Source organism: Anomaloglossus baeobatrachus, chromosome 4 (assembly GCF_048569485.1).
Source record: "Anomaloglossus baeobatrachus isolate aAnoBae1 chromosome 4, aAnoBae1.hap1, whole genome shotgun sequence".
NCBI classification, from domain to species: Eukaryota; Metazoa; Chordata; class Amphibia; order Anura; family Aromobatidae; genus Anomaloglossus; species Anomaloglossus baeobatrachus.
The window spans coordinates 598,494,613-598,520,397 of NC_134356.1; the positions used below are offsets into that span (position 1 = coordinate 598,494,613).

At 42.7% G+C, this 25,785-nt stretch overlaps 1 protein-coding gene across 1 annotated transcript in view; it reads right to left on the reverse strand.

Annotated features, from left to right (window-relative positions):
• Positions 1 to 25,785, reverse strand: part of ARHGAP25 (Rho GTPase activating protein 25) — a 179,360-nt gene that overhangs the window by 84,572 nt on the left and 69,003 nt on the right. Inside the window, 2 exon segments of the mRNA XM_075342918.1 lie at positions 563 to 650; positions 5,138 to 5,334. Of these exon segments, the coding sequence (XP_075199033.1) occupies positions 563 to 650; positions 5,138 to 5,334 (285 nt within the window).

Below are 25,785 nucleotides of genomic sequence, written 5' to 3' on the forward strand. Positions count from 1 at the left end.
GAGAGAGAAAGAGAGAGAGAAAGAGAGAGAGAGAGAGAGAACGAGAGAGAGAGAGAACGAGAGAGAGAGAAAGAGAGAGAAAGAGAGAGAGAGAACGAGAGAGAGAGAGAACGAGAGAGAGAGAACGAGAGAGAGAGAACGAGAGAGAGAGAGAACGAGAGAGAGAGAACGAGAGAGAGAGAACGAGAGAGAGAGAACGAGAGAGAAAGAGAGAGAACGAGAGAGAGAAAGAGAGAGAGAGAACGAGAGAGAAAGAGAGAACGAGAGAGAGAGAGAAAAAAAAATCCCCGAATCCGGATCGTGCAGCCGGATTCCCGGGTCCAGGTCGGACCCGGATCGGACGCTGAGACCGCACGGATCCGGACTTTTACAGTTCGGATCCGCTCAACACTATAGATGAGTATATTAACACACTCCCACTATATTACATGCACATACACACATTTAATGAGTACAGCATTTTATAGGAGGCTTCTTTAATGCACTATAAACAGTAGAAGTAGCTTCAATTAACAAAATATCATTTCCATTCTTAAAGTTCTACAGACTTACTGTGACTTACCTGGAATAACCTCAAAGACGAATTTTCCTGCATCATCAGGGCTACAGGAGACCTCGCTTACTGTGCTTCTTGCTAAAAACAGAGAACCCTTCAGAGGGTAAAATATTAAAGAGATTTTTAAGAAGAGGCAAAGAACAAGATTTAATTCAGGAAAAGAACAGGAAGCTCACACAGAATCTTCTACCTTTCAAGCACAGTCTACTGTGTGAGTCCATCTGGCCTGACAAGGCAAAGCCTACAGTGCACAAATTCCCCTCTCTTGCGCATAGGCAAAGATATTGTAGCAATCAGCTATACTGCCAAAATGCAGGCAGCAGCAGTCTCCAAAATATGTAATGCAAAAAAAAAAAATACTTACCAGCCTATCCAAACAAAGATAAATGTGGAGCTGCAAACTTCTACTACTACTACTGTGTCAGGGCAGATGTGCTCACACAGTTTGATCAAAATGTGCACTCTGAACCTCATATTCATGTATATATTATATATAGCATTAATGAAATTCGAAATCCATATATATATATATAATGTATGCATATTAGCGTGTGCACCTTTTGTGACTAAAGCGGGCTTTACACGCTGTGACATCGCTAGCAATGTCGCGAGCGATAGCACCCGCCCCCGTCGGTTGTGCGTCACGGGCAAAATGACGCCCGTGGCGCACAACATCGCTAGGACCCGTCACACATATTTACCTGCCTAGCGACGTTGCTGTGGCCGGTGAACCACCTCCTTTCTAAGGGGGCGGTTCGTTTGGCGTCACAGCGGCATCACTAAGCGGCCGCCCAATAGAAGCGGAGGGGCGGAGATGAGCGGGCGGAACATCTCGCCCACCTCCTTCCTTCCTCATTGCTGGCGGCCGCAGGTACGGTGATGTTCGTCGTTCCTGTGGTGTTATACATAGCGATGTGTGCTGCCGAAGGAACGACGAACAACATCGTACCTGCAGCAGCAACGATAATCAGGATTAGAACGACGTATCAATGATCAACGATTAGGTGAGTAATTTTGAATGTTAACAGTCGTTCGTGCATTTCACACGCAACAACGTCGCTAACGAGGCCGGATGTGCGTCACGAATTCCGTGACCCCAACGACATCTCATTAGCGATGTTGTTGCGTGTAAAGCCCGCTTTACTCTTATCTTGCAATATGCATTCACTCAACATTAGTCACTTTCCCACCAAGGATAACATCTGCAAGGAGTCGTATGTTCTACTCGGTTGCATGGGTTTCTTCCCACAATCAAAAGACATACTGATGGGGAATTCAGATTGTGAGCTCCAATGAGGACAGTGTGGCTGATCTATGTAAACACAATTTGCCCCTACGGGCAACTAGAGGTACCCCAACTAAAGATCATTCAGATATAACTTTTATTAAACTATTAATTGGCTAACATTAAAAAAAAAACAGAGAGGGATAGGATATTAGTAATAATAATTTATAATATATGGATTACAATTGGCCACGGACCAAGTGATTAAATTCACATATTTCCTATTATCATTTCCTACCCCAATATCTGCTAATTAAAATTACTAGCTATCAGCCTGCCTGACATGTTTCGCCATGACTGGATCATCAGGGACTGAGGCTATAGTAACTATACACTATAACCTCAGTCCCTGATGAAGCCCTGATAGCTAGTAATTTTAATTAGCAGATATTGGGGTAGGAAATGATATTAAGAAATATGGGAATTTAATCAGTTGGTCCACAGCCAATTGTAAGCCATATAATATGAATTAATATTACTAATATCCTATCCCTCTCTGTCTTTTTAATGTTAGCCAACTAATACTTTAATAAAAGTTATGTTTTAGTTCGTGTACCTCTAGTTGCACCTAGGGGCAAATTGTGTTTACAATTCATTTAACCCTATATTGATCGGGGAATTTTTTTTGAGGTTGTGCTTGCTGATGTATGTAAAGCGCTATGGAATTAATGGCGCTACATAAGTGAATACATATTTTTATTATTAGTGGTATTATTATTATTATTATTATTATTTATTATATTTCCTAATTCAGATTTCATCTACAGAATTGTTTCCATCTCACACAAAATCACCATAAAATAAATTGTAGTAGAAAGTCATGACAAAATAGGGAATATGAAGGACAAAGGTCAACATGCCAAAATGTTATTCCTCTTCTGGATCTGGTTTACACAACACAGTTTCCTCTCCACCTACATTTGACTAGTTCTGGTGGTGTATTTACAACAAACTCTGTAAAAAGGAGGGAACCGCATAGAGATCTCCTCTTTAGAGGATGCATAGCCGTCAACTGTGTTTCCTTTTATTGTTCCTATACTGTATCCTAAAAGAACATATGAACTACAAAAATATATTGATTGCGATGTGACCCCCTGGTAATAGTATATGAGCATGGTTATACAAACAACTTAGCCACCATGAAATTTCTTCTCAAGTTTCATGGTACTGAAATATTGAGAAAAAAATATATTAATAGCATCCATAGAAGTAGAAAACCACGGCACATCTAGCGAGTATCCCAAAGGGACCCGTCGATGTACCAAGAGGTACGAAACGGCCATTGTCCCCAGGAGACCTGCACCCGGTCCTCTGCCCACTATTTTAATGCAGTGTTGGAATTAAATAAAGCACATTTGGAATACTCGCTGGCTGTGCCGTGGTATTCTACTTCTATGGATGCTTTCAATTTCATCTTCTCTTTGTTTACGTACACCCGAGACCCACACAACGTAAGCGCCCAACGAGCTCACTCCTCCCTGGCACTGGAAAGGGCCTAGCTAGGTAGTGCAGAACCGTTTGTTTGCTGATTTAAAAAAATATATTAATGCTACAGTTTATGAACAAAAGTATTTGGACACCTAAATATCATACCTACAGGACATCCCATTCCAAATCTGCAGGCATTAATGTGAGATTACATACCCTTTGCAGATATAACAGTTTCCACTCTTTTGGGAAGGATTGCTACAAGATTTTGTGCCTGAGGGAATTTTTGACCATTTGACCATTTATCCAGTAGAATATTTGTGAGGTCAGACGCTGATGTTGGACAGGAGCAACGGCTCCCAATCCCTATTCTAGTTCATGCCAAAGGTGTCCAGTGAGGATGAGGCCGTGGCTCTATTCGACCAGTCTTGTTCTTCCACACCAAACTCACCCAACCATAGTTAGATAGTTACATAGGTTGAAAAAAGACCTAGGTCCATCCAGATCAACCTTCATCCACCAATTATATATTTTATCACTAATGATTAGGGAATAGTTTTGTCACCATGGCTTTTTGGATCTTTGTGAATGAGGACACAGTCATACTGGAAAAGATAAGGGTCCTCACCGAAGTGTTCCCAAAAAGTTGGAGGCCACAGCCACAATTGTCTGAAATGTCTTGTGATCTTGAATACTTATGTTTTTCCTTCACTGGACCTAAGAAGCCTAGGCCAACCCTTGAAAAACAACCCAACAGCATTATCCACTTTCCACCATATTTTACATCTGGCACAGTACCATTTTCCTTGCATCTACAAATCCCAGACTCTTCCATCATATGGCAGATAGAGAAGAGTGATTAATCACTCCACAGAACATATTTCCCTAACTCCAGAGTAAAGAGCCAGTGTGCCTTACACCACTCCATCTAACATATGGGATTGTGCTTGGTGACATAAGGTTACAAGCTGTTACTTGCAGAGTTTTTGTACTGATGTTGATGCCGGTGGAAGTGGAAACTCTGCCGTCACTGCGTCAGTAGAGCGTTGGTGACCTTTATACCCTGTGCTCCTCAGCACTTGGTGACCCCACTCTATAACTTTACATGATCTCCACTTCATGGCTGAGTTGCTGTGCTTCCTAAACACATCCACTTCTCATTAATAGTTGATTTAGGAATATTTAGGAAGGAAGAAATTTTATGAACTGACTTGTTACAACTCACAAGCCTATTGTAGCACGTAGATTTCAGTGAGCTCTGTAGACCAAGCCATTCTTTAAGGGTGTGAGGCCACGATCAGGGTTTGCAGCATTTTGGACGCAGCATATTTTCGCTGCATCCAAAATGCTGCGTTGTACAGTACAAACATGGTGGATGGGATTAATAGAAATTCCATGCCCACTGTGCTTCTTTTCTTCGCTGTGTAAACTGACGGTGCAGCTTTCCGAGCCACAGCATGTCAATTTATGCTGCTGATGTGCAAGTGTCCCCTGCTGGGAGAACAGAGAGAAAGTCTATAGCGATCCAGATACTAATCATGGGCACGGGCCACTGCAGTCTCAAGCGGAAACCACTCGCAGCCCTCCAGAAGAAGACACCCTGTGTCCAGGACATAGCATGTCTGGATCATGGGCACGTACCCTACTACATGTCTGTACAAGCAAACTGACATAGGGACTGGATTTTTTACATCTGTGACAATGGGACTGAATGAAAAGTCTAAATTCAATGATTAAGAGGAGTGTGCCAATACTTTTGCACATATCTTGTACATTCTATTGGTATTTGCTATGTATGTGCTTGAAAATATGTATGAAAATAATTACCTACTGGTATCTAACATAGCTAGATAGATGGTCACACTTACCTGTTGTTTGCTATCATCCTCATCTTTGTAAAAGCAGAGATATTCTCCCTTCAGTACAAAGTATTTTTGCTGCCAGTTCTTCACAAATGATTTTTGCTGCTTCTTCAACCATCCACTTTTCACAGGCTTCTCCAAAGAGTTGTGTAACCGCGCAGAAGGAACGGCCTGATCACTCGTCATCATACTGACTGATCGCACTGTAGGAAGGGATGTTTAAATAATTGGTGACCAATAAAGGGGAATTGTGCTTTTAAGTATTATTTAGAAGTTGTAAAGCATGTATAATATCAGAGTCCTGTCACCATATTGCAGCAAGCGGGGTCTGTGATATCACAGGAACTTGGGTCGAAAAAATATCTGGTTTCTGGCTTAAGAATCTGTAAGGAAGTGGCCAAAAAGCAGGTTTCAAAATATACTTCCTCTAGTGCGTAGGAGTGTTTTTTAGTAAGTTGAGGGGCAGATAAAAATAAGTCCAGTCTTCATGAGTCTGTGCAATAACATTTCAGTTCTTACACTGTGGCGTGTAACGACAGTCATGTTTACTTGCACAAAATTGTTTCCCTCAACCTGTGTAAATTGTTAAATATATTTTTCAGAAGGTTTGTGAACAAATATTTCTGAAGAATTTAACAACCAAATACATGTTCTTTATTTATTGGCAAGTCCATAAAATAAAAAAAAAACTTTATGAGAGGCAGGGCCCCTATACACATAGATATTCCATATATATTTTCATTTTATATTATGTATGCTGTGCATGTATATATATATATATATATATATATATATATATATATATATATACTAGCTGTAGTACCCGGGCGTTGCCTGGGATAGTAACTGTTTCTCTGTCTCTCTCCCGGTCTCTGTCTGTCTATCTCTCTATCTCTCTGTCTGTCTCCTGTCTGTCTGTCTGTCTCTCTAGCTCTTTCTGTCTCTTTCCCTGTCTGCTCCTATCTGTCTCTGTCTGTCTGTGTCTGTCTGTCTGTTTGTCTCTTTCCCTGTCTGTTTCTGTCTGTCTGTCTCTTTCCCTGTCTGCTTCTGTCTCTCTGTATGTCTCTCTCTGTCTGCCTGTCTGTCTCTTGGCCTGTGAGTCTTTGTCTGTCTGTCTCTTTCTCTGTCTACTTCTGTCTGTCTCTGTCTGTCTTTCCCTGTCGGTCTCTGTATGTCTTTGTTTCTCTGTCTGTCTCTCTGTCTGTCTGTCTCTTTCCCTGTCTGTCTCTGTATCTCTTTTGTCTGTCTCTCTCTATCTGTCTCTCTCTATCTGTCTCTGTCGATTTGTCTGTCTATCTGTGTGTGTCTGTCTCTGTCTGTATGTCTGTCTGTGTCTTTGTCTGTCTGTGTTTGTCTCTGTCAGTGGGTTTGTCTGTCTCTGTCTCTATCAGTGTCTGCCTGTCTCTGTAGCAGTCTCTGTCCATCTCTCTGTCTGTCTCTCTGTTTGTCTTTCTCTATCCCTCTGTGTGTCTGTCTCTGTGTGTCTGTGTCTCTTTACCTGTCTGTATATTTCTCTATCTCTGTCTGTTTCTCTATCTCTCTGTCTGTCTCTCTAGCTCTATCTGTCTATTTCCTTGTCTGTCTCTTTCCCTGTCTGCTTGTCTCTCTCTTTCCCTCTCTGTCTCTTTCCCTGTCTGTCTGCCTTTTTCCCCTGTCTGCCTTTGTCTGTCTCTTTTTCTGTCTGTCTCTTTTTCCCTGTTTGTCTCTGTCTCTTTCCCTGTCTGCCTATGTCTGTCTCTGTCTCTTTGCCTGTCTGCCTTTATCTATCTTTTTCCCCGTGTGTCTTTCTGTCTTTCTCTTTCTATCTGTCTGGCTTTTTTTCCTATCTGTCTCTGTTTGTCTCTGTCTCTTTCCCTGTGTGCCTCTTTGTCTGTCTGTGCCTGTCTGTTTTTGACTGTCTGTCTGTCTGTCTGTCTCTCAGTCTGTGTCTGTCTCCCCACTGACATCATATTCCCTCACTCATAAGCTTCTTATACTATGAATGTCCTTTGTTCCTATAGCAACCAATCACAGCTGCTATTATTAGCCTGTAGCTCGCAGCTCCATTCACTTTAATGGAGGGTTTTTTGAGAGTAACTGTAAAGCGCGGGGTTAAATTTTCCTGTCAAAACATAGTCTATGATGTTCCCTGAGTCACATGGGGCGTCTGTGCAAAATTGTTTGATTGTAAGTGTGACAGTGCGGATTCCAATTGCGGACATACATACATACACACATACACTCAGCTTTATATATTAGATATACAGTGTATACTAGCAGTAGTACCTGGCATTGACCGGGACAGTAACAAAGTGTCTTTCTGTCTCTCTCCCACTCTCCTCTCCCACTCTCTCACTTTCCCTCTCTCTCTGTTTGTCTCGGTCTCGGTCTGTCTGTCTCGGTCTTTTTCTTTATTTTTCTCGGTCTGTCTGTCTCTTTCTGTCTGTTTGTCTGTGTATGTGTGTCTCTCTCACTATTCAAAAGGCAATAGAAAGCAGGTTTAAATACCGCGCCAAACCACAGGAGTCCAGATGTTGTTAGTAAATCCCTTTTTCTTTATTTAGACAGGTCTACGCGTTTCAGGGACATGTCCGTCCCCTTCCTCAGGACAATGTACAGAGAATACTAACTAACTAAGATAGTATTCTCTGTACATTGTCCTGAGGAAGGGGACGGACATGTCCCTGAAACGCGTAGACCTGTCTAAATAAAGAAAAAGGGATTTACTAACAACATCTGGACTCCTGTGGTTTGGCGCGGTATTTAAACCTGCTTTCTATTGCCTTTTGAATGGTCTCTTCACTGCCTCCCACGCCATCTCCTCGTTACTTACATGATCAAAAGGGGTTGTGACTGGCACAACCGCACCAGGTGAGTGTTCCTGCCAACATTCACCCCTACGTGTTTTACCGGGTAAGACCCTATTTGCGCCTTATCTTTTCACAGCTGTCTCTCTCACTGTCTGTCTGTCTTTGTCAGTCTCTGTCTCTTTCTGTCTGTCTGTTTATGTCTCCCTCTCTGTATCTGTCTGGGTCTCTCTCTCTCTCTCTCCATATTACCTCACACATAAGCTTCTTATACTAAGAATGTCCTTCGTTGCCTTTAACAACCAATCACATCTATTAATGACCTGTAGCTCCCAGCTCCATTGACTTTAATGTAAGCAGGTTTTTTGGTGAATAACTAATGTACGGGGGTAAAAATTTCCCCTCAAAACATAGTCTATGACGTTCCCTGATTTAAATGAGGTGGCTGTGCAAAATTGACACGATTTTTTTCGCACTTGTCATCCATGTACAATCCTTTTTTTACAGTAGCAACTATTAATCATTTACAGGACCATTTTCATTTTCCTATGTTAAAGAATTGTAATGTATTTTTTCCTGCACTTATAGACTTGATGAATTGAGTCTCATCCTTTTTTGGAGTTAGATCGCAATATACTGCCATTTTTTTCACATTTGTTAGTGAAAACAATAGTCATCTGCACTGCGTCATTGAATAAAAACATAAAAAATCAGATAGCACATGTCCGATTTATACAGTCGTCTGAAGAAGTCATCATTAGTCTTGTCCCTATAGAAAAGGAGCTCAGTAGTAACTAACAGCACATTTAATAACATACCTCCAGTGACAGGTTTTTCATATTTTAAATAATTAAGAAATGGTCCAAAAATTATCCTTCATTGTCATTTGTGATTAGACAGATCATTCTTTGTAAATCATTGATTAAAAGAGATAGTGTCACTCTCAGCAGGTAACATCAACCTGCGGTGACTGAGGCGAGTGATGTGCCATACATTCCATAATACCCTGTGCATTCTCCACACTAGTACACCAGAGGCAAGGAGCCAATTGTGACTACTGATAAAACGGCTGGTGCCAATGGTCCTGGTGGTGCTTTTTGCTTCTGATAGCAGCTCCTATACACTTAGCCATAGTATGTTTTTTTCTTTTCTTACACAAACCAGTTCATTGTCAATGTCACTTTTTTTATTATACATTTTGAACAACAAAATAATTACCATATTTTTCGTTTTATAAGACGCACTGGATTATAAGACGCACCCCAAATTTAGAAGAGAAAATTAGGAAAAAATATTTTTTAATGTTAAAATGAGGGTCCGTCTTATAATCCTAGTGTGTCCTATAATATCTCATCAGTGGGGAGTGGCGGTTGTGGAATGGCTCAGGAGTGTCACAGGAGACAGGGTCAGCCATGCTGCGGGCTTGGAGGAGGGGGTGTCACAGCTCAGGAGGGTCAGTGGATGGAAGATCGGTGATATTGCAGACTTGGGGGTATCGCGGAGGGCATCATTGATCTGCTGGCACACTGCGGGCTCCATTGATCTGCCGGTGGGCTGCGGGCTCCATTGAACTGTGGGCGGTTGACGCGATGCATTTAAAAAAAATGGTCACACAGTCCGCGCGTGCTCAGATTGACCCTACTGAGCCGCTCTACTGCAGTGACACCACTTCCTCTGAGCCCTTAGTATTGCCGATCCTCTCTTTTGTGATCCTGCTCCACCACCACCGCCCCTGTAAGCCATATCCGAATTATAAGATGCACCCCCATTTTCCCCCCAGTTTGGGGGTAATAAATTGGGTCTTATAATCCGGGAAATATGGTAACTTTTGATTATCTTTTCTACTCTAATTATTCACACCTTGCCAAAAAAGGACATAACAGGAAATGCTAAGTAGGTGGGCACATGTAAAGAAATGGGGCAATAGCCCCCATTGAAGGTGTGCTGTGTATAGTTGTCAAATTGGACTAGCAAAACAGGTGTACAAAAACAGACATATGCAACTTAATGTTAACAATTTGTATATATTGTTTTTGTTATTAAAAAAAAAAAATCCAACACACTGTCCACAAATTACATAACAAGAAATGCTAGGTAGGTACACATCTAAAATCCATGACCTACAACAGGGCATCCTATTGGTGTGTACATATGTAAAGCTTGATTACTAAAACAGTTGTGCAAGAAAAATGTTTGCAACACACTTTGGAAGGCAGACATTTGCAGTTAAATGTCTGTATTTTTTTGGAAATTTTCTTTTGTTTTGTTTTTTTTTAAAAAAAAACAATTATTCACCTTTCACAAAAAGGATTGCACCTGAAATGCAAAAACGCTGTATAGCTGCTTATGATAAGCAAGTGCACCATGATGTCAGATTTATTTTCCTTAAAAAAATATTGCGCTGCTTTGCTGCTGCTTTCTGATACATTAATGAAGAAAATAAAATGTGCAATTGTAATTCAAATATAGCAGAACTATTGCCAGCTACACCAGATCACTGATCAATCACACTAAGTGATTTGCACAAATCTTGTAATGTTTGACATAAATTTGAATAACATAAAAAACGATTCGCTATTTTTTAATAAACAGTTATCTAAGCTGCTTCGGCACTTTTAAGTGAAAACTTACTCTTCTGAGGTCTTCAAAGATTTCCACAATACAATCACACAAATGTGTTGTGAAGATCAGACTTTGATAAATTTCTGTTCTTTAAGTAAATATGGTCACCCATTGAAATACTTTCTCTTGCCAGTGTGGTTCTCATAAAATGTTTTATCTACAAGCTAGTGTCCAAAGTGTTTCACCAGTTGTAGTACAACCTACACAATACAGCTGCCTCTTCCCTCTATTTCTGTCACTGGGTGGCACCACACCTTCACAGTGGATGACTGGGGGCGCTAACTCCAGTACTGTATTGTCTGGGACTTATGGTGCTATCTAGGAGCTTAGGAGTTAACTTCTGTCTTTGGCTTCTGCTGTGCTGGTTCCCTGGGCAAGGCTGCCGCTAATTAAGTTCTTATATCCCTGTTTCGCACTGCGAATTATTAGGTTCAGTTTGACCTAGTCCTCATCCCTGCATTTTGCTTTTTGCTTCTTTGGTAAGGTTTTGACCACCCATTTTCTTTCCGACTCTGTTCCTAACTTTGACCTCCTGGTAACAACCCCGCGTGATGACCCCTTTTGTTACCAGATTGCTCCACTTGCCAGCAGCTTACTCTGTGGTTTCAACCCAGGTGCCCTGTGAAAGTCAAGATCTCTGTACAGTGGTAAAAAGTGTAGGCCAGAGAAATCCCTGGGATCTGGTAGATGGAGTGGCTAGCGCTAAGCCTGTCAAAGGGGGGTCTAGCAAGGGCTTCCAGGCCACAATGAACAGTGCAATTATGACAGAATAAGTGGCCCAATGTAGCGCCAGCGTCCCTACATTCCTCTCTGTCTCCCTTGCAGGACGCCAAATCACCCACCGCCGCGGTCGGCCCAAACCATACTGCCTTGCTTCCCGACAGTCCTCCATGTGGGTGTCCTCGGCTTCCTCCTCATGGGGCCTGTGTGAGCCGCACAAGTCCTCTGAGAGTGCTTCTAGGGTGTGCACTCACAACTCTGCCTTTCCCTTAAAGGGCCAGAGTGCCATTATCCTGGAAGTGCCTCTCAACCTATTGCTGAGAGGCACTGGGTACTTAAGGCTCTCTCCCACTAGGGGAGGTGCCTGATCCCTCCCCTCCTCATCTTTCTTCTATCTACATAGAATCTCATCAGTAACAGTTGTCATCTCCTATATCAGTATTGGGAAAATCTTCATTGAATACAGATTTTATTTCAGAAATGAAAATTTTGATAATGACCTTGATCAATTCTGGACATTTCAACCAGACACACGAGCAATTTCTTCAGCGTTATATCTCTGATCATAATTCAGACTAGCCGAAATAGCTGCCTTTGGTGGAATTTGCCTTCAGAATCAAGAATCCATTAATACCTGTCTCTTTTCTCTTCTGTAATCTTGGGTATCACCCTTGCTTTGGTTATTTTTCGGCCAGAAAATCCGTAGACAAATTAAATTGAAACTCTTCTGGTCAGAGACAAGAGAAAATCTATGAAGGGCACAAACAGAGGTCTTCTGCTAATAAAAACACACACTGATTGTTGTTGTGCAGAACAGGAGTGTACAAATCATTGTAGCCACTTGTGAAACCAAACAGGGGCCCAAGAGGAAAGTGGGCCCAATACCACCTTCAAAGCAGGAGGCATTGTGCATTATAATGAGCTATTTTTGTAAAGATAAAACTATGTTCTTGCGCTTCTATGTGAATCCATATTTGCCTTAGCAGCAGCTGCCTGGCATTGAGTAACAAAGTTATGTTTACTCTAAATATCCAAGTACTTTATAGTCTCAGTTTTACCTGGTGTTTTACTATTTGATAAATTACCGTATTTTTCGTTTTTAAGACGCACTGGATTTTAAGAAAAAAAAAAGGTAAAAAAAGGTTGGGGGTCCGTCTTATACTCCAGTGGTGTCTTACCGAAGGGGGTCGCCAGCAGTGGTGGAGTGGAGTCAAAGGAGGCAGGGGCAGTCGTGAAGTAGGGCGATGCTGCAGGCATTGCAGTGGCGGCTGTGCTGTCTGTCAGGAGCTCTCCTGGCTGCCGGGTCTGTCCTGGCTGCGGGGTCTGTTCTAGCTGTGGGGGTCGTGGGGAACAGGGCGGTCTGGCGGGTGTCCCACTCCCAGATGCTCTGTTGTGGTGCTGGCTTCAAAGAAACGGCGCCCGGTGGTGGCACATGCGCACTTTAAGCTCTCGGCTCAATGACAAGCCCAGATTTCATCTGCACATGCACCACCTCTTGGCACCATTTTCCTTAAGTCCGCTGCTGGGACATCAATGGGCTGGAGGCGATGCGTGCGCACATGAGATCTTGAGCTGAGAGCTCCATCTGCACACGCGCCAACTCCGCTAGTTTGAAGCCTGCAATGCCAACAGAGCATCTGTAACATCCGCCGCACCGCCCTGCTCCACACAGCCAGCAGAGCCCCAGCTACTAGCACGGGCCCCCACCGCCAGCACAGCGCCCATTCTCCACTTCCCGGTAAGCTACATTCAGATTGTAAGACGCACCCCTCATTTTCCTCCCAAATTTTTGGGAGGGAAAGTGCGTCTTACAATCTGAAAAATACGGTACTTTCTCATCCCAAGTGCATAACTTTACATTTACGACTACTCCACCCTGGATAAAATAACATTGTATTGAGACATTGTATTGTAACATTGTAATAACATTGTATTGTACATGAGATAAAATGTTAAATCTGATAACATATAGGCCATTCTATGATAGGGTGAACACAAAATACATGCATATATTTTTAACTTTACAACTTTTTTACGCTATTGAAGAGCAAAGAAAGTTTGTGTCTGACCATGAAAATTACTTGGCAAATCCAATGTGCCAATGACAATACAGTCTAAATGACAATGGCTATATTATGTTATCTGAATAACAGAAATAGAAGAGGAGGATATTAGTGGAAAGAACCGTACAATTGGTAGTTATAATGGTCCATGATCAAAAAGGTGTAGAGCAAATTGTTGATTTACAGCCAGGTGCTCAAGGAAACGGCACAATCAACATACAAGCTGTTCAATCGCTGCTGATACTCGTGACCAGTGAACACTCTACATGTGGTCTAGTTAGTATTTTGCAGCATATAACTTGGCATTCAGTACAAGGTTTATTATTAGCATCTGATTGTTGCAACATTAAAAATGAAACAAGAAGTGAGAATTGTTACTGGGTATCTATCACCGGGCAGAACTTTTTATGATCGGATTTTTGGACGCTCTAACAAGGAGGTGTATCTGCAGCAACTAAAAGGTCAATTTGATTCTGTGATCAAAGAGCCAAAAGTGAGATGTACGGCGGATATCAAAATCTACACAGCCCTGTTAAAAATGCCAGATTTTGTCTCATGTAAAAAAAATCATGCGAAGAAGAATCATATCAGAATTTACAGATCACCAATAACACAGGTCTGCAAAAAAAAATTTTCGAGAGGTGTTTTGGTTATTCCACATAATCTTTATGTTTTTGAGTGCGCTGAATCCGAAATGACCTCCGTTTTGTCATAGGACATCATGTTTTCTGACAATTTAAGTAACTATGTTAAATAAGACAATACCTCAAAATAAATGAAAATAGACTCATAAAATTATTTTTTTATTACAAATGTTTCATGAAAATCATTTTTTTTAACTGCAATGAGCTCACTAACACACGCTAAAATCGATTCTTCTTCCCTGTGAGGCTTCTCTTGGTACATTTACGCTTGTGAGTAGCCTCTGTAATGTCTCTCTGAAGCGTCCAACAGTAGTCTGCCATCATTGTAATGCTCCATCTTCCCTGATATCTTCTTTCCATCTCTTTAATGCTCTTCACTCACAGCTCCCAAATTTTCAGGAAAGTTGTCAAGGTGGGAATGGAGGAAATGCACTTTCACACTCATCAGGCAACCTAAAGCTTGAAATGCTTTCAGCATTCGTCCAACGATTTGTTTGTAGTCAGGGTCTTTGTTCTTGCCTAAAAATTTCTCTACGACCTCTTTAAATGCAATCCATCCTTCTTTTTGAGGATGTGTCATGGTATTGATAAACTCTTGATCAGCTATAAGCCTTCTAATGTCTGGTCCGACGAACACACCTTCCTTCAATTTTGCCTCCGAGAGGCCTGGAAACTTGACGACCAAATATTTGAAGCATTCTCCATCTTTTGGAAGTGATTTTACAATTGCTTCATCAATCCCAATTTGATGTTTAGAGGTGGTAGAAGAACTTTATGTCGAGGAACCAAAGTTTCTCGGAGGACATTTTTTCACCAACTGTGAGCACGCTCGGCTGCCAATTCTTTTTGGTCCAGTGATTTTCTCAGTCTCGACTGTCCCATAGACACAGAAAACCAGGGAATTTGGTATACCCAGCTTGTTGCCCGAGCAGCATGCACAAGACTTTCAAATCCCCGCACACTTGCCAACCGTGGTCTTCATATTTAAGTTTACGAAGAACCAATCCCAAGTTCTCGTAGGTTTCCTTGAGGTGTATGGAATTACCTACAGGGATAGAAGCATAAAAACCGCCATTGTGGAGTAAAACTGCTTTGAGACTTCTTTTTGAAGAATCTATAAAAAGACGCCATTGCGCTGAATCATATTGGATTTTGAATTGACCCATCAAACCTTCGACATCGATGCAATAAACCAACTTATCTTCCTGGGCAAAGTAAGGAACGAACTCGTCTTCACAATGTCTGAACCATGAAAAAACACTCCTGGCAACAATAAATTCTTGCTTTTGAGCCTTGAGCCGAGTAACTTAGTAGCATCTTTGGGAAGATTTAGGTCTCTTACCAAATCATTCATCTCCTCCTGGGAAAACAATTTTGGTCTTGTATCATCTTCAAATTCAGAACTTGATTCATCTGGTTCAGGTATGACTCCACCTTCATCGGACATAGTTATTTCTTCCAAGGTAGCAGGGGCCTTGGGTACTGGTATATCTGTGCCATGGGGGATGGGACAAATTGCTGAGTGAATATTGGTGTATGAAATGGAATGCTTCCATTTTGAATTATACCCTTTCACATTGCATTAACAAAAGTAACAACCGTCACTATGGTTCTTTTGCTCTCACCATACCATAGGAATCCCATAACGCAAAGCTTTTTACTTACCCTTGAACCAATTTCGGATGTCCTCAACACACCGTTTGCACACTTTATGAGGCGCCCAGCTTTATCTTGATCTCCAAGCTTTAGTCCGAAATATGCGAAGTATACTTTTTTCACAAAGTCTGTAATATTCAGCTGTTGCTTCAACACTGTATATTCACCACAAATGTAACAGAAACTGTCAGGCGAATTAATACACTTCCGCTGAGCCATAATGCTAATTTTGGGAAACACGGTTGAATATGAAGAGCTAACACGAACTGAGATTAAAAAGTGTGAACAGGCGAGAACAAAGATAAAACAATTGAAACAAGCACGGGCATGTCAGAGCCCGCTCATTCAGCTTGCAAAATGTTGATGCTGGTTTTATTAGCTCACTCTGAAAGTTCTTTTCTTTGAAAGCTATATTTTTTTTTGCATTATATATCTTCAATGCATTGATGTGAATTAATTAATAGTAATTTTGACTTTCAAAACCCTAAAAAAAAAAAAGAAAAAAAAATTCTGAAAAATTTACTAAATTTGAAGAGAATTTTGCATTTTGTGTCAAATCCTGACGTCCAGGATTTTTTTCAATATTTTTTTTCATTTTCAGCACACCAAAATACATGGAAATTAGATGAAAATAATCAAACAGCTCTTTAGTCGCAGACCTGTGTAATCTGTACAGATCCATTAAGAGATAAAGTTGAGATCTATTTGGGTGGAAGAAGAATGAATATAATGTTGTTGCACAAAGAAGTACAGTATACTCTTAAACTTATACTTTGTTGAAGTACCCTTTTTTGCAGTCTTATTTGGGTAGGAGTCTCTCTGCATGGTACATCTAGAACTGTTAAACTTTGCCCACTCTTCCTTGCAGTAGTGTCAGGTTGCGAGGACATCTCTTGTGTACAGCGCCCTCTTCAGGTCACCCACAGATTGTAAACTGGATTCTCTGCCCCATTAAAACTTTGATCATCTTCAGGCAAAGCCATTCTTTTGTTGATTTGGGGATGTGCTTAAGGTCATTGTTATGCTAAAAGGTGAAATTCCTCTTCATCTTTTGTGGGATTTATGACAACATAATTCCCTGCCTAAAGGTACAGTTCAAGCTGCAGAAAAACAGCTCAAAAGCATAATGCTGCCTCCGCTGTGCTTCACTGTGGGTATGGTGATCTTTTAGTGATTTGCAGATGTGCTTGGCATCATTGATATGCTGAAAGGTGAAATTACTCTTTATCTTTTGTTGGATTTGTTGCATAATTGACTGATATTTGAAACTGTTAATAATTCCCTCCTCCTTGACTAAAGCCCCAGTTCCACCTGCTGAAACACTGATAGAAAACATAATGCTGCCTCCACTTTGCTTCACTGTGGGTATGGTGATATTTTGGTGATTTGCAGTGTTGACTGTGGACCAAACAAACATTTTAGAATTATGGCCAAAAGTTTCCAGTCGACAGCCTCCCAGACCAATTATCTACTTGCCTTGTATCCAATCTTTGAGGGACCTCCAGATATAGGTAATGTTACTGTTGTGTTAAATATAAGCAACTTCTTGATTACTATCTTTACACTGTTTCATACTATATCTAATGCCTTATAAAAAAAATAAATTGTACCCTTCTGACATAATGTTTAATAATAAGATATCTTTGCTGTGTTGTAAACTGTTTACATTCTATAGCTTGTGCTGTAAAATGTAACTAAAAAGCATCAGCAGGATCTTATTAGAACAGCTAAACTTTCTATGGTGTTAATAAGAACAACTGTAAATCAGTGATTTCACACAAATGACAATGGATATCAGAAGACCAGGGGCATCATGACCAGGCCAAGAGAGAAAGTGGCTTACTGTTGCCAGCGCCTTTGCTCTGCTCATCCTCCCACCCTCACCCCCGTGCGATAACATACTCACTCGACATGACTCCACCTCCTTTCTTCTTGATCCTCGTGCCGGCCTTGCACAGAGCTGCAGGATGGGTAAATAAACCCTCCTCTCCTTCGCCTCATGCTGGGCTGGGAAGTGCGGTGATCACCGCCCACAGCCTAGTCCCTCACGATCAAAGGCAGCTGCAGCTACTCATGTCACATCAACTTTCAGAGTCCAGAAGTTGACGTGACATCAGCGGATTCCAGAGGCCACAGCACCCGGGGTCATGTGACCGGCACTGAGCGAGGATGATAGCGCCGCTCAGTGCCAGAACTGGAAATAGAAGGCAATTAAGAAGACAACTGAAATAGTACGTTACACTGATAGAGAGAATTAAAAAAATGGGTGAACCACCCTTTTAACATTAGCGTCTATATCTTTTTTAATCAATCCATATCTGCTTGCCAGCAGCTGCCTGGCATTGGTTGATAAAGTTATGCCCACTCTCTAGATCCCCAGGTCCCTTTCAGTCTCAGTTTTACCTGTTTTACCATTGTATGAATATTTTATCAATGCTTTCTAGCACAAGTGCATAACTTTACATGCTATCCTTGTGCAGGTCATTCTGTCAGACATTATTCGTCATGATGTCTTTACTAGTCTTTATGGCAGTAAGACTCAATGGCTCTCTTTAGCGCCCCCCTTGATTTGCAGCAGGGGCATAATTTGCATTATCTGCACTATTTCCCAGTGTTAATCTACAAGCCTAAAGTGATCCATTTGTTCAAACTTTATCAACAAAGTTGTTTGTGGTTATTTCTACCTAACAACTCTGCCTCTTTATCTTTACCAACTAGAGAACAGGAAATTGTTATACAGAAGTTTCAACACTCTGCAAGCTTTCAGTAGTTTCACACAATACAACTTGGATCTCTCCAAAATATGAGCTATTTCTTTAAAGAGACTTTCCAGGAATCCAAGATGTTCCTTATTAAACAAATATGTCATCAGATTTCACAATACAAACTACACACATTATTAAATAGATCTTAGACCTGATAAGGAGGGTGTACTTACATTGCAAATCCATGTCAGAATATATTTATAATCATTCTGCTTACTTTATACTCACTTTTATGGTTATTTCTGTAGTTATAGTTAAAGGGATTTTCCACTACCTACACTGAATAACGAACCCAATGCAAGTGAATGGGAAACTCGCATAATATTCAGGAGGACCATGGAAATCATTCTGGGAGAGCTCTAAAAATGCTTAAATGGAAGGAAAAGTGCTGAAACTGAATGGGAACAGTAAGGGGAAGATGCCGGGGTGACTTTCTGACTCACATTTGGTTGCTGGGAATAATATTGCCAGAGTATTACGGGGATTAAAGTAAGAAGACAATTAGGCCTAAGCCACAGGGCGAGAAAATCGGTGCAAGCGGAGTGCGATAAAACATCGCATTCCACTCGGACCAATATTAGCCTGTGTGTCAGCACACATGAGCGATTATTTTCTCATCCCTAATCGGACCGAGAAAATAATCGCAGCATGCTGAGACTGTAATGCGAGACTCTTTTCTCTCGCACCCATTCAAGTGTATGGGGCGAGAGAAAAATCACACTGAACTTGCGGTACACCGGTGTACCGCAAGTGCAGTGCGAGAATCGCAATAGCCGAGGAGAGAGGGAGATAAATCCTTCCATCCCCTCCGCAGCGCCAGCCCGCCCCCCACAACTGAGGTCCGCTCGCACAGTCGGACATCAGTCGCAGGGACACTCGCATGACACTCGGCTCTGCTGAACTGCCAGCGTGACCCGGGTATCATGCAGGCATTGCACTAGTGCCCCGTGTGGCCCCGGCCTTAGACTTATCGAGATCACCCTCGGCTGGCACACTACTTCCGGGTCCACTCATTAGCTCTCATACATATGCACTGCTTCCCCTGCCCACCCTCTCTCCTGGTGCCTGTGATTGGCTGCAGTCAAACTGCCGGTGTCTCTGATTGGCATCCCTCACAGTGGTTGTCTGAGTCCCCTAATGGAGTGTAAAAATAAATGAATAATAATAATTAAAAAATGTTGCAGGGTTCACTGTATATAGATACCCAGCATAGATAAAGCATACTGCTAAAGGTTGCAGCTCCCAGTACGTTATCTTGCCTGTGTATAACAGGAATCCCATGTGGCTTTTTAAAAAATTATTTAAATAAATAATTATTTTTTTTTAAAGCATGCAGTTCCCCTCCTCCCAATTTTATTTCAAATCTGTTTTATTATTAAGTTTATAAATCAAGCATACATCTTGAACATTTATAAAGATTATAATACATAAACAGTGATCTCTCAGTTTCGGAATGACAAAAATAACATCACATTGTAGATTTCATTGGAACTCTATAAGCTATCCTTATGCTAACACTCCATGGCAAACCATACACTAGAAATCAGAGTTCCAGCTAAACATGTCTTCCTGATAATTGACAAGACCACTCTCAGCATAAAACAATCCCCTTTTAAGTTATTGAATAAACATTTAAGAAAAAGTAGAAAACTAGAAAAAAAAAAAGAACAGATATAAGCTTAGAAAAGAAGGAATCAAATAGAGTGAAGAAAGTAGGGTAAAGAGGGGGTGGGGGAAAAAAGTGTGTGGGGAGAGGGGAAGACAAGGTATGTCACCATTTCTCATCCCAAATAACCTGCCAGACTCACCGTGAACTCAGGAGACTCCATGAACGTAATCCACGGTCCCCACACTGTGATAAATTTTTCCGTGAGCCCATTAAGTTCAGCTGTGAGTTCCTCCATTCTCTGGAGGTTTGCCATCTCCTCTACCCAGTCAGCTAACGTGGGGCATCTAGTCTGTTTCCAGTATCTGGGAATAATTATACGGGCTGCCGCTAAACAAAATCGCAGCAGGTCCCTCTTTTGTGACTTGAATGAACCTGGGAGGATAGAGAGGAGGGCCACCTGGGGAGATCTCTCCACCTCACCCCCACTCATCTTTTTATACAGAGAAAACACTGAGTCCCAGAATGGTTGCAATTTAGCACAGCTCCACCATATATGTAACATAGACCCTTTTTCTGTACCACATCTCCAGCACATGTCGGACACTGAGGGAAAGATAGCATGCAATTTGGTCGGGTATTGGTACCACCTTGTGAGAATTTTATAGTTTTTCTCTTGGGCGGCACAAGCCAGAGAAAGTTTGTGGGTCCACAGAAACGCCCTGCTCCATCTGTCCTCCGAAATGTCCTCTCCCAGTTCCTCTCCCCATCTATAGACAAATTTGGGTTTGTCCGACATGTCTCTCTGGTTCAGCATTTTATAAATAAGAGAGATGACATGCCCAGGTGACGAACCCTGCAAGAACAATTTCTCAAATGGAGTAGGGGGGGTCCTCAACTTCCTCTCCCTGTCCTGGTTGGATAGAAACGATTTCAGCTGCATATATTCTATCCAGGAAACCTCTCTCCCTGTGGCCCGTAGAGATGCATAAGGGGGCAGGGTATTTCCCTGGAGCACATGAAAAAAACGAGTTTCCTCCACCCGAGTATATCCCAGAAATTTATTGGAATGAAGCCCCGGAGGGAACTCCTGGTTGCCAAAGAGGGGGGTAAGTGGACCCCTCCCCTGTGAGAGAGAACCCCTCTTAACCTCACCGTCCCACGTCCCCATCACTGTCCAAATAAACTCCATTCCCTTCTCTATCTGTGACCTACTCTCCTTTCCCATCCATGAGAGGAAGTGCAAAGGGACTCCCAATCCGTCCTGTTCGATCGCGACCCATTGTTTCGAGTTCCTATGGAAGTGCCAATCCATTATCCTCGTTAGAATAGTTGCCCTGTAGTATAACTGGAAATTTGGGAGCCCTGCCCCTCCATTATTTTTGTGTCTGGTAAGAGTTTTTATGCTTGTCCGAGGTCTCCTATTCCCCCAAACGAACCTTGACAAAGCCGTCCGAATTTTGGAAAAGTAACTCCCCGGCAGCTGAATAGGTACCGTTTGGAACAAGAAAAGAAACCTAGGAAGAACATCCATTTTAATAGCGTTGATACGCCCAAACCACGATAGTCTTTTTTTGTCGTACTTCTTTAAATCCCTAATTGTCCTCTCTAACAGGGGTAGAAAATTATGATGCATAATTTTTGTTGGATCCCGAGGTACAACTACCCCCAGATATTTTATAGCTGACGGTTGCCACTTAAAGGGAAAATTTTGGGTTGTACGGGCTAGATCTTCCGCCGACAGGGTCACATTCATAGCCTCTGATTTAGAGAAGTTCACTTTAAAATTACTTAAGTTACCAAACTCCTCGAACTCTTTGAGCAAAGACGGGAAGGATATGTGTGGCTGGGAAATAAACATGAGAAGGTCGTCAGCAAATAAAGCTAACTTGCGATTCCCTCCCCCGGCCTCTATCCCATGGATACTAGCATTATTTCTTATGGCGACCGCTAGATGCTCCATGACAATGACGTAGAGCAGAGGTGACAATGGACATCCTTGCCTTGTTCCATTGTGGACCTGAAACGATGACGACAGAAACCCATTCGTCCTAACTTTTGCTGAGGGTCTCGAATAAAGGGACACAATCCTATCTAAAAATGTTTTGCCCAAACCCACCTGCTTTAGAGCGGCCATCATGAAATTCCAACTGACCCGGTCAAAGGCCTTCTCCGCATCCACTGAGAGTAAACACATGGGAAGAGAATGAGCCCTCGACCGGGTCATCAGGAGGAACAGTTTGTTGGTATTGTCACGCGCCTCCCGACCTTGTACGAACCCCACTTGATCTGTGTGTATTATCCCGGGCAAGGAAGGAGCAAGTCTGTTGGCTAAGGCTTTGGAAAAAAGTTTTAGGTCTAGATTGATCAGTGAAATGGGTCTGTAATTTGTAACTAACATGTGATCCTTCCCCAGTTTGGGGATAACACATATATGGGCTTCGAGAGATTGCGCCACCCATTGGGAATTTTCTGAGATGGAATTAAATACTTTAATCAAGAACGGGGATAGCTGAGTTTGGAATATTTTATAAAATTTAGGGGTGAACCCATCTGGACCCGGACTTTTGCCTGAGGGAGATTCTTTAATGATAGATGCCACTTCTGCTTCTGTAAAGTCCGTCTCTAAATTTTCAACCTCAGCACTGGGTATAACCGGTAGGGCCGTTCTGGATACGTAGTCGTTTATTTTATTTTCTAATGCGTCATGTGGCATGTCTCCAAATTTGCCCTTTATGTTATATAGGTCTCTATAATACTTTTGGAACTGTTCCGCGATGAGAGTTGGGTTCTGAGTCGAAGAGCCGTCTGCTTGTTTAATCATGGGAATGTGGCTGGGGTCTCCCCTAGGGTGTAGAATCCTAGCTAGTGGTCTACCACATTTATCTGCATACTCATAGAGGAATCTTTTTATTCTAGTCCTATGTCGCTCATACTGTCGGTCGAGAATCGATTTAAGCTCCTCTCTATTTTTGACTAGCTCCGCCAGTGTCAAAGGTGATAATGTCTTCTTATGGGCCCTTTCCAGATCTGAAATATTCTGAAGTAGGGACAAAATGGTTTGGGCTCTCTCTCTCTTAAGCCTAGCCCCATGTTTGATCAAAACCCCTCTCAACACACATTTAAGTGCCTCCCACTGCACGGGAAGGGCTGTGGGGTCTTCTGAGTGTATTTCTAAAAATTCATCAATCGTGTTCTGTAGATCCTTCATGCACCCCTGATCCCCAAGCAGACTATCGTTCAGCCGCCAAGACCACGGCCTCCCTGCCCCATCTGGGATAGTAAGGCTCAGGAATATAGGAGCGTGGTCAGACCAGGATATACTGCCTATAGAGGCCTGTATCTGCCAAGTCAGAGCCTTTTGGCTCACAAGAAACAGGTCTATGCGGCTGTACGAGGAGTGAGCCGGGGAGAAGTATGTGTAGTCACGCTCCACTGGGTGTAACGTTCTCCACACATCTACCAATCGAAGCTCTTGTATTGAGCGTTTAACTTTTGTTAGCTTTCTGAGAGAGAGAAAATTGTGTCCCGAAGTTGTATCTACCTTGGGGTCCAAAGTGAAGTTTAAATCGCCACCCACGATCACGGTCCCTTCTGCGAATTCATCCAATGATGACAGGAGAGAGGAGCAGGACGTCGCCGGATCTCTGTTTGGTAAATACCAATTGACAATGGTAAAGATAGATGAATTAACATTAATTTTCAGAAAAATGAATCTTCCCTCAGTGTCCACTCTCGTGTCCAGAACCGTGTGCACCAGGGCTTTATGGATGCCTATAGACACCCCTTTTGATTTTGACTCTGGGTTGGTGCTATGGACCCATTTGGTGTAATATCTGTCTTTAAAGTTAGGGAGGTGACCAGTTTTGAAATGTGTTTCCTGAATCAATAATATATGGACTCGTTTCTTATGCATGTCAAAGAATACCTGAGACCGTTTTTGCGGGACATTGAGGCCTCTCACATTCAATGAGCCAAAGGTAATCTGCGTCATTCTGAGGAGGAGGAACGGTGAGGAACCGGGAAGATGGGGATGGGAAGAGAGGTGTGGGTGGAGAGAATAGAGAAGGTTAGGAGAGGGGTGAGAAAAAAAAAAAAAAAAAAGGAGGGGGGGGGTAGAAGGATTAAATATATGAAGGAAACTACAAACAAAGAGAGAGTACCGTAGGCAAAAAGGTCAAAGCACCTCTTGCCTGTAGGGTCGTAACGTGACCCTTATACTTGGTCAAATAGACTAGAGGTAAATGCAGAAAAATAAGAATCTCTATATACCAGGGATGTTAATCCTACGCCACTACCCTGTGGCGTGTTATCCCAATCAGGGAGGGAACTTTCCACAAAGGAGCCCCCTGCCCTGGACTAAAAAACAGCTTTTAACTATATATATTTTGATTTGCAACTAAAGCTCTGTATAAAGAAGGGAGAAGGGGCTTTGAGAGGGTATTGTACCTTATAATGTTGAGGGGCGCCCCCCATTACACCCAGGATGGAAGGAGGGAACCCCCCACCCCCCTGTCCAGGGCGATACAATAACCCCACAACGCGAAATTCCCATCAGGACCAGAGGATAGACTCCATCGTACTGTGATCCTATAACCAAAAACATACTAGAACAATTTAATCCACCATTCTCTTATACATCAGACCGGCCTCCCTCCTCTTTCTCTATGAGAGCCACGCATCCGATCACCGGCTGGGACGGTGACTCCCCCCCCCATTGGAAAGTCCGGCCAGTCCTCTATAGGCACTAATGGAATGTCCAAGGCCGCGGTGAACGAGGGTAAATCCGCCGGAGACCGAAGAACATGCATTCGTCCCGCGTGCCGAACCTGCAGGCGGAAGGGGAACCCTCAGCTATATGGAAACTCGTATGAGCGGAGAATGTCCAGCAGAGGTTTAAGAGCTCTTCTCCTTTGTAAGGTAAAACGGGATAGATCTTGTAGAATCTGGATTTGGCTCCCCTCATACGATGGTGATACTCCACTGCGGAGCTTAAACAGAATGGCCTCCTTAATAACATAGCGGTGGACCCTACAGATCACATCCCGAGGTCGGTCGTTCTGGGCTGGTTTGGGGCCCAACGCTCTATGCGCTCTATCCAATTCCAGGGGTTGGCTTGATGGTTCACCCAGAATATTATTGAAGATCACTTGAAGGGTACCATGTAAGTCCTTGGACTCGACAGACTCAGGCAGGCCGCGCACTCTGAGATTGTTTCTTCGGCCCCTATTTTCAGCATCATCCATTGCTTCAACCACGTATTGTATTTGGCGGGAGTGTTGTTCTAATAGTGCCCCGTGGGCCTGTGAAGTGTCCTCCATATTCTGAATTTTAGCTGCCTGCACTTGACTCTGGGTGTCCACTCTCTCCACCTCCCCCTTCAGGGCTGACAGCTCTGTGCGGTACGCCTGCTCCAGCCTGGTTATATATGCCTCCATATCTTCCCTGGTGGGTATAGCTGAGAAACGTGCCCGCATCTCATTAAGCTCTGTCAGAACTCCTGACTCTTGTGTTGTTGTTATGGCTGGGCCTGACCCTGCATGCTTGTCTGCATCTGGTAACTTTAGATTTATGTTGTGCTTCTCCCTGGGTACAGTCTCACTTCTGTCAGGGACCTGTAACTCATTTGCAGTGCAGTGTCCCCCCTCCTGAAATTCCTCACACTCCTGCATGTGTGTTATAAGAGAGGACGTTACTTCCCCCTCCAGAGGCCTCCAGGCTTCAGGGCTACTGTTTGTATCAGCAGGCACTTCCCCCGTGCTTCTCACTCCGGGTTTCCCCTGTACCTGTAA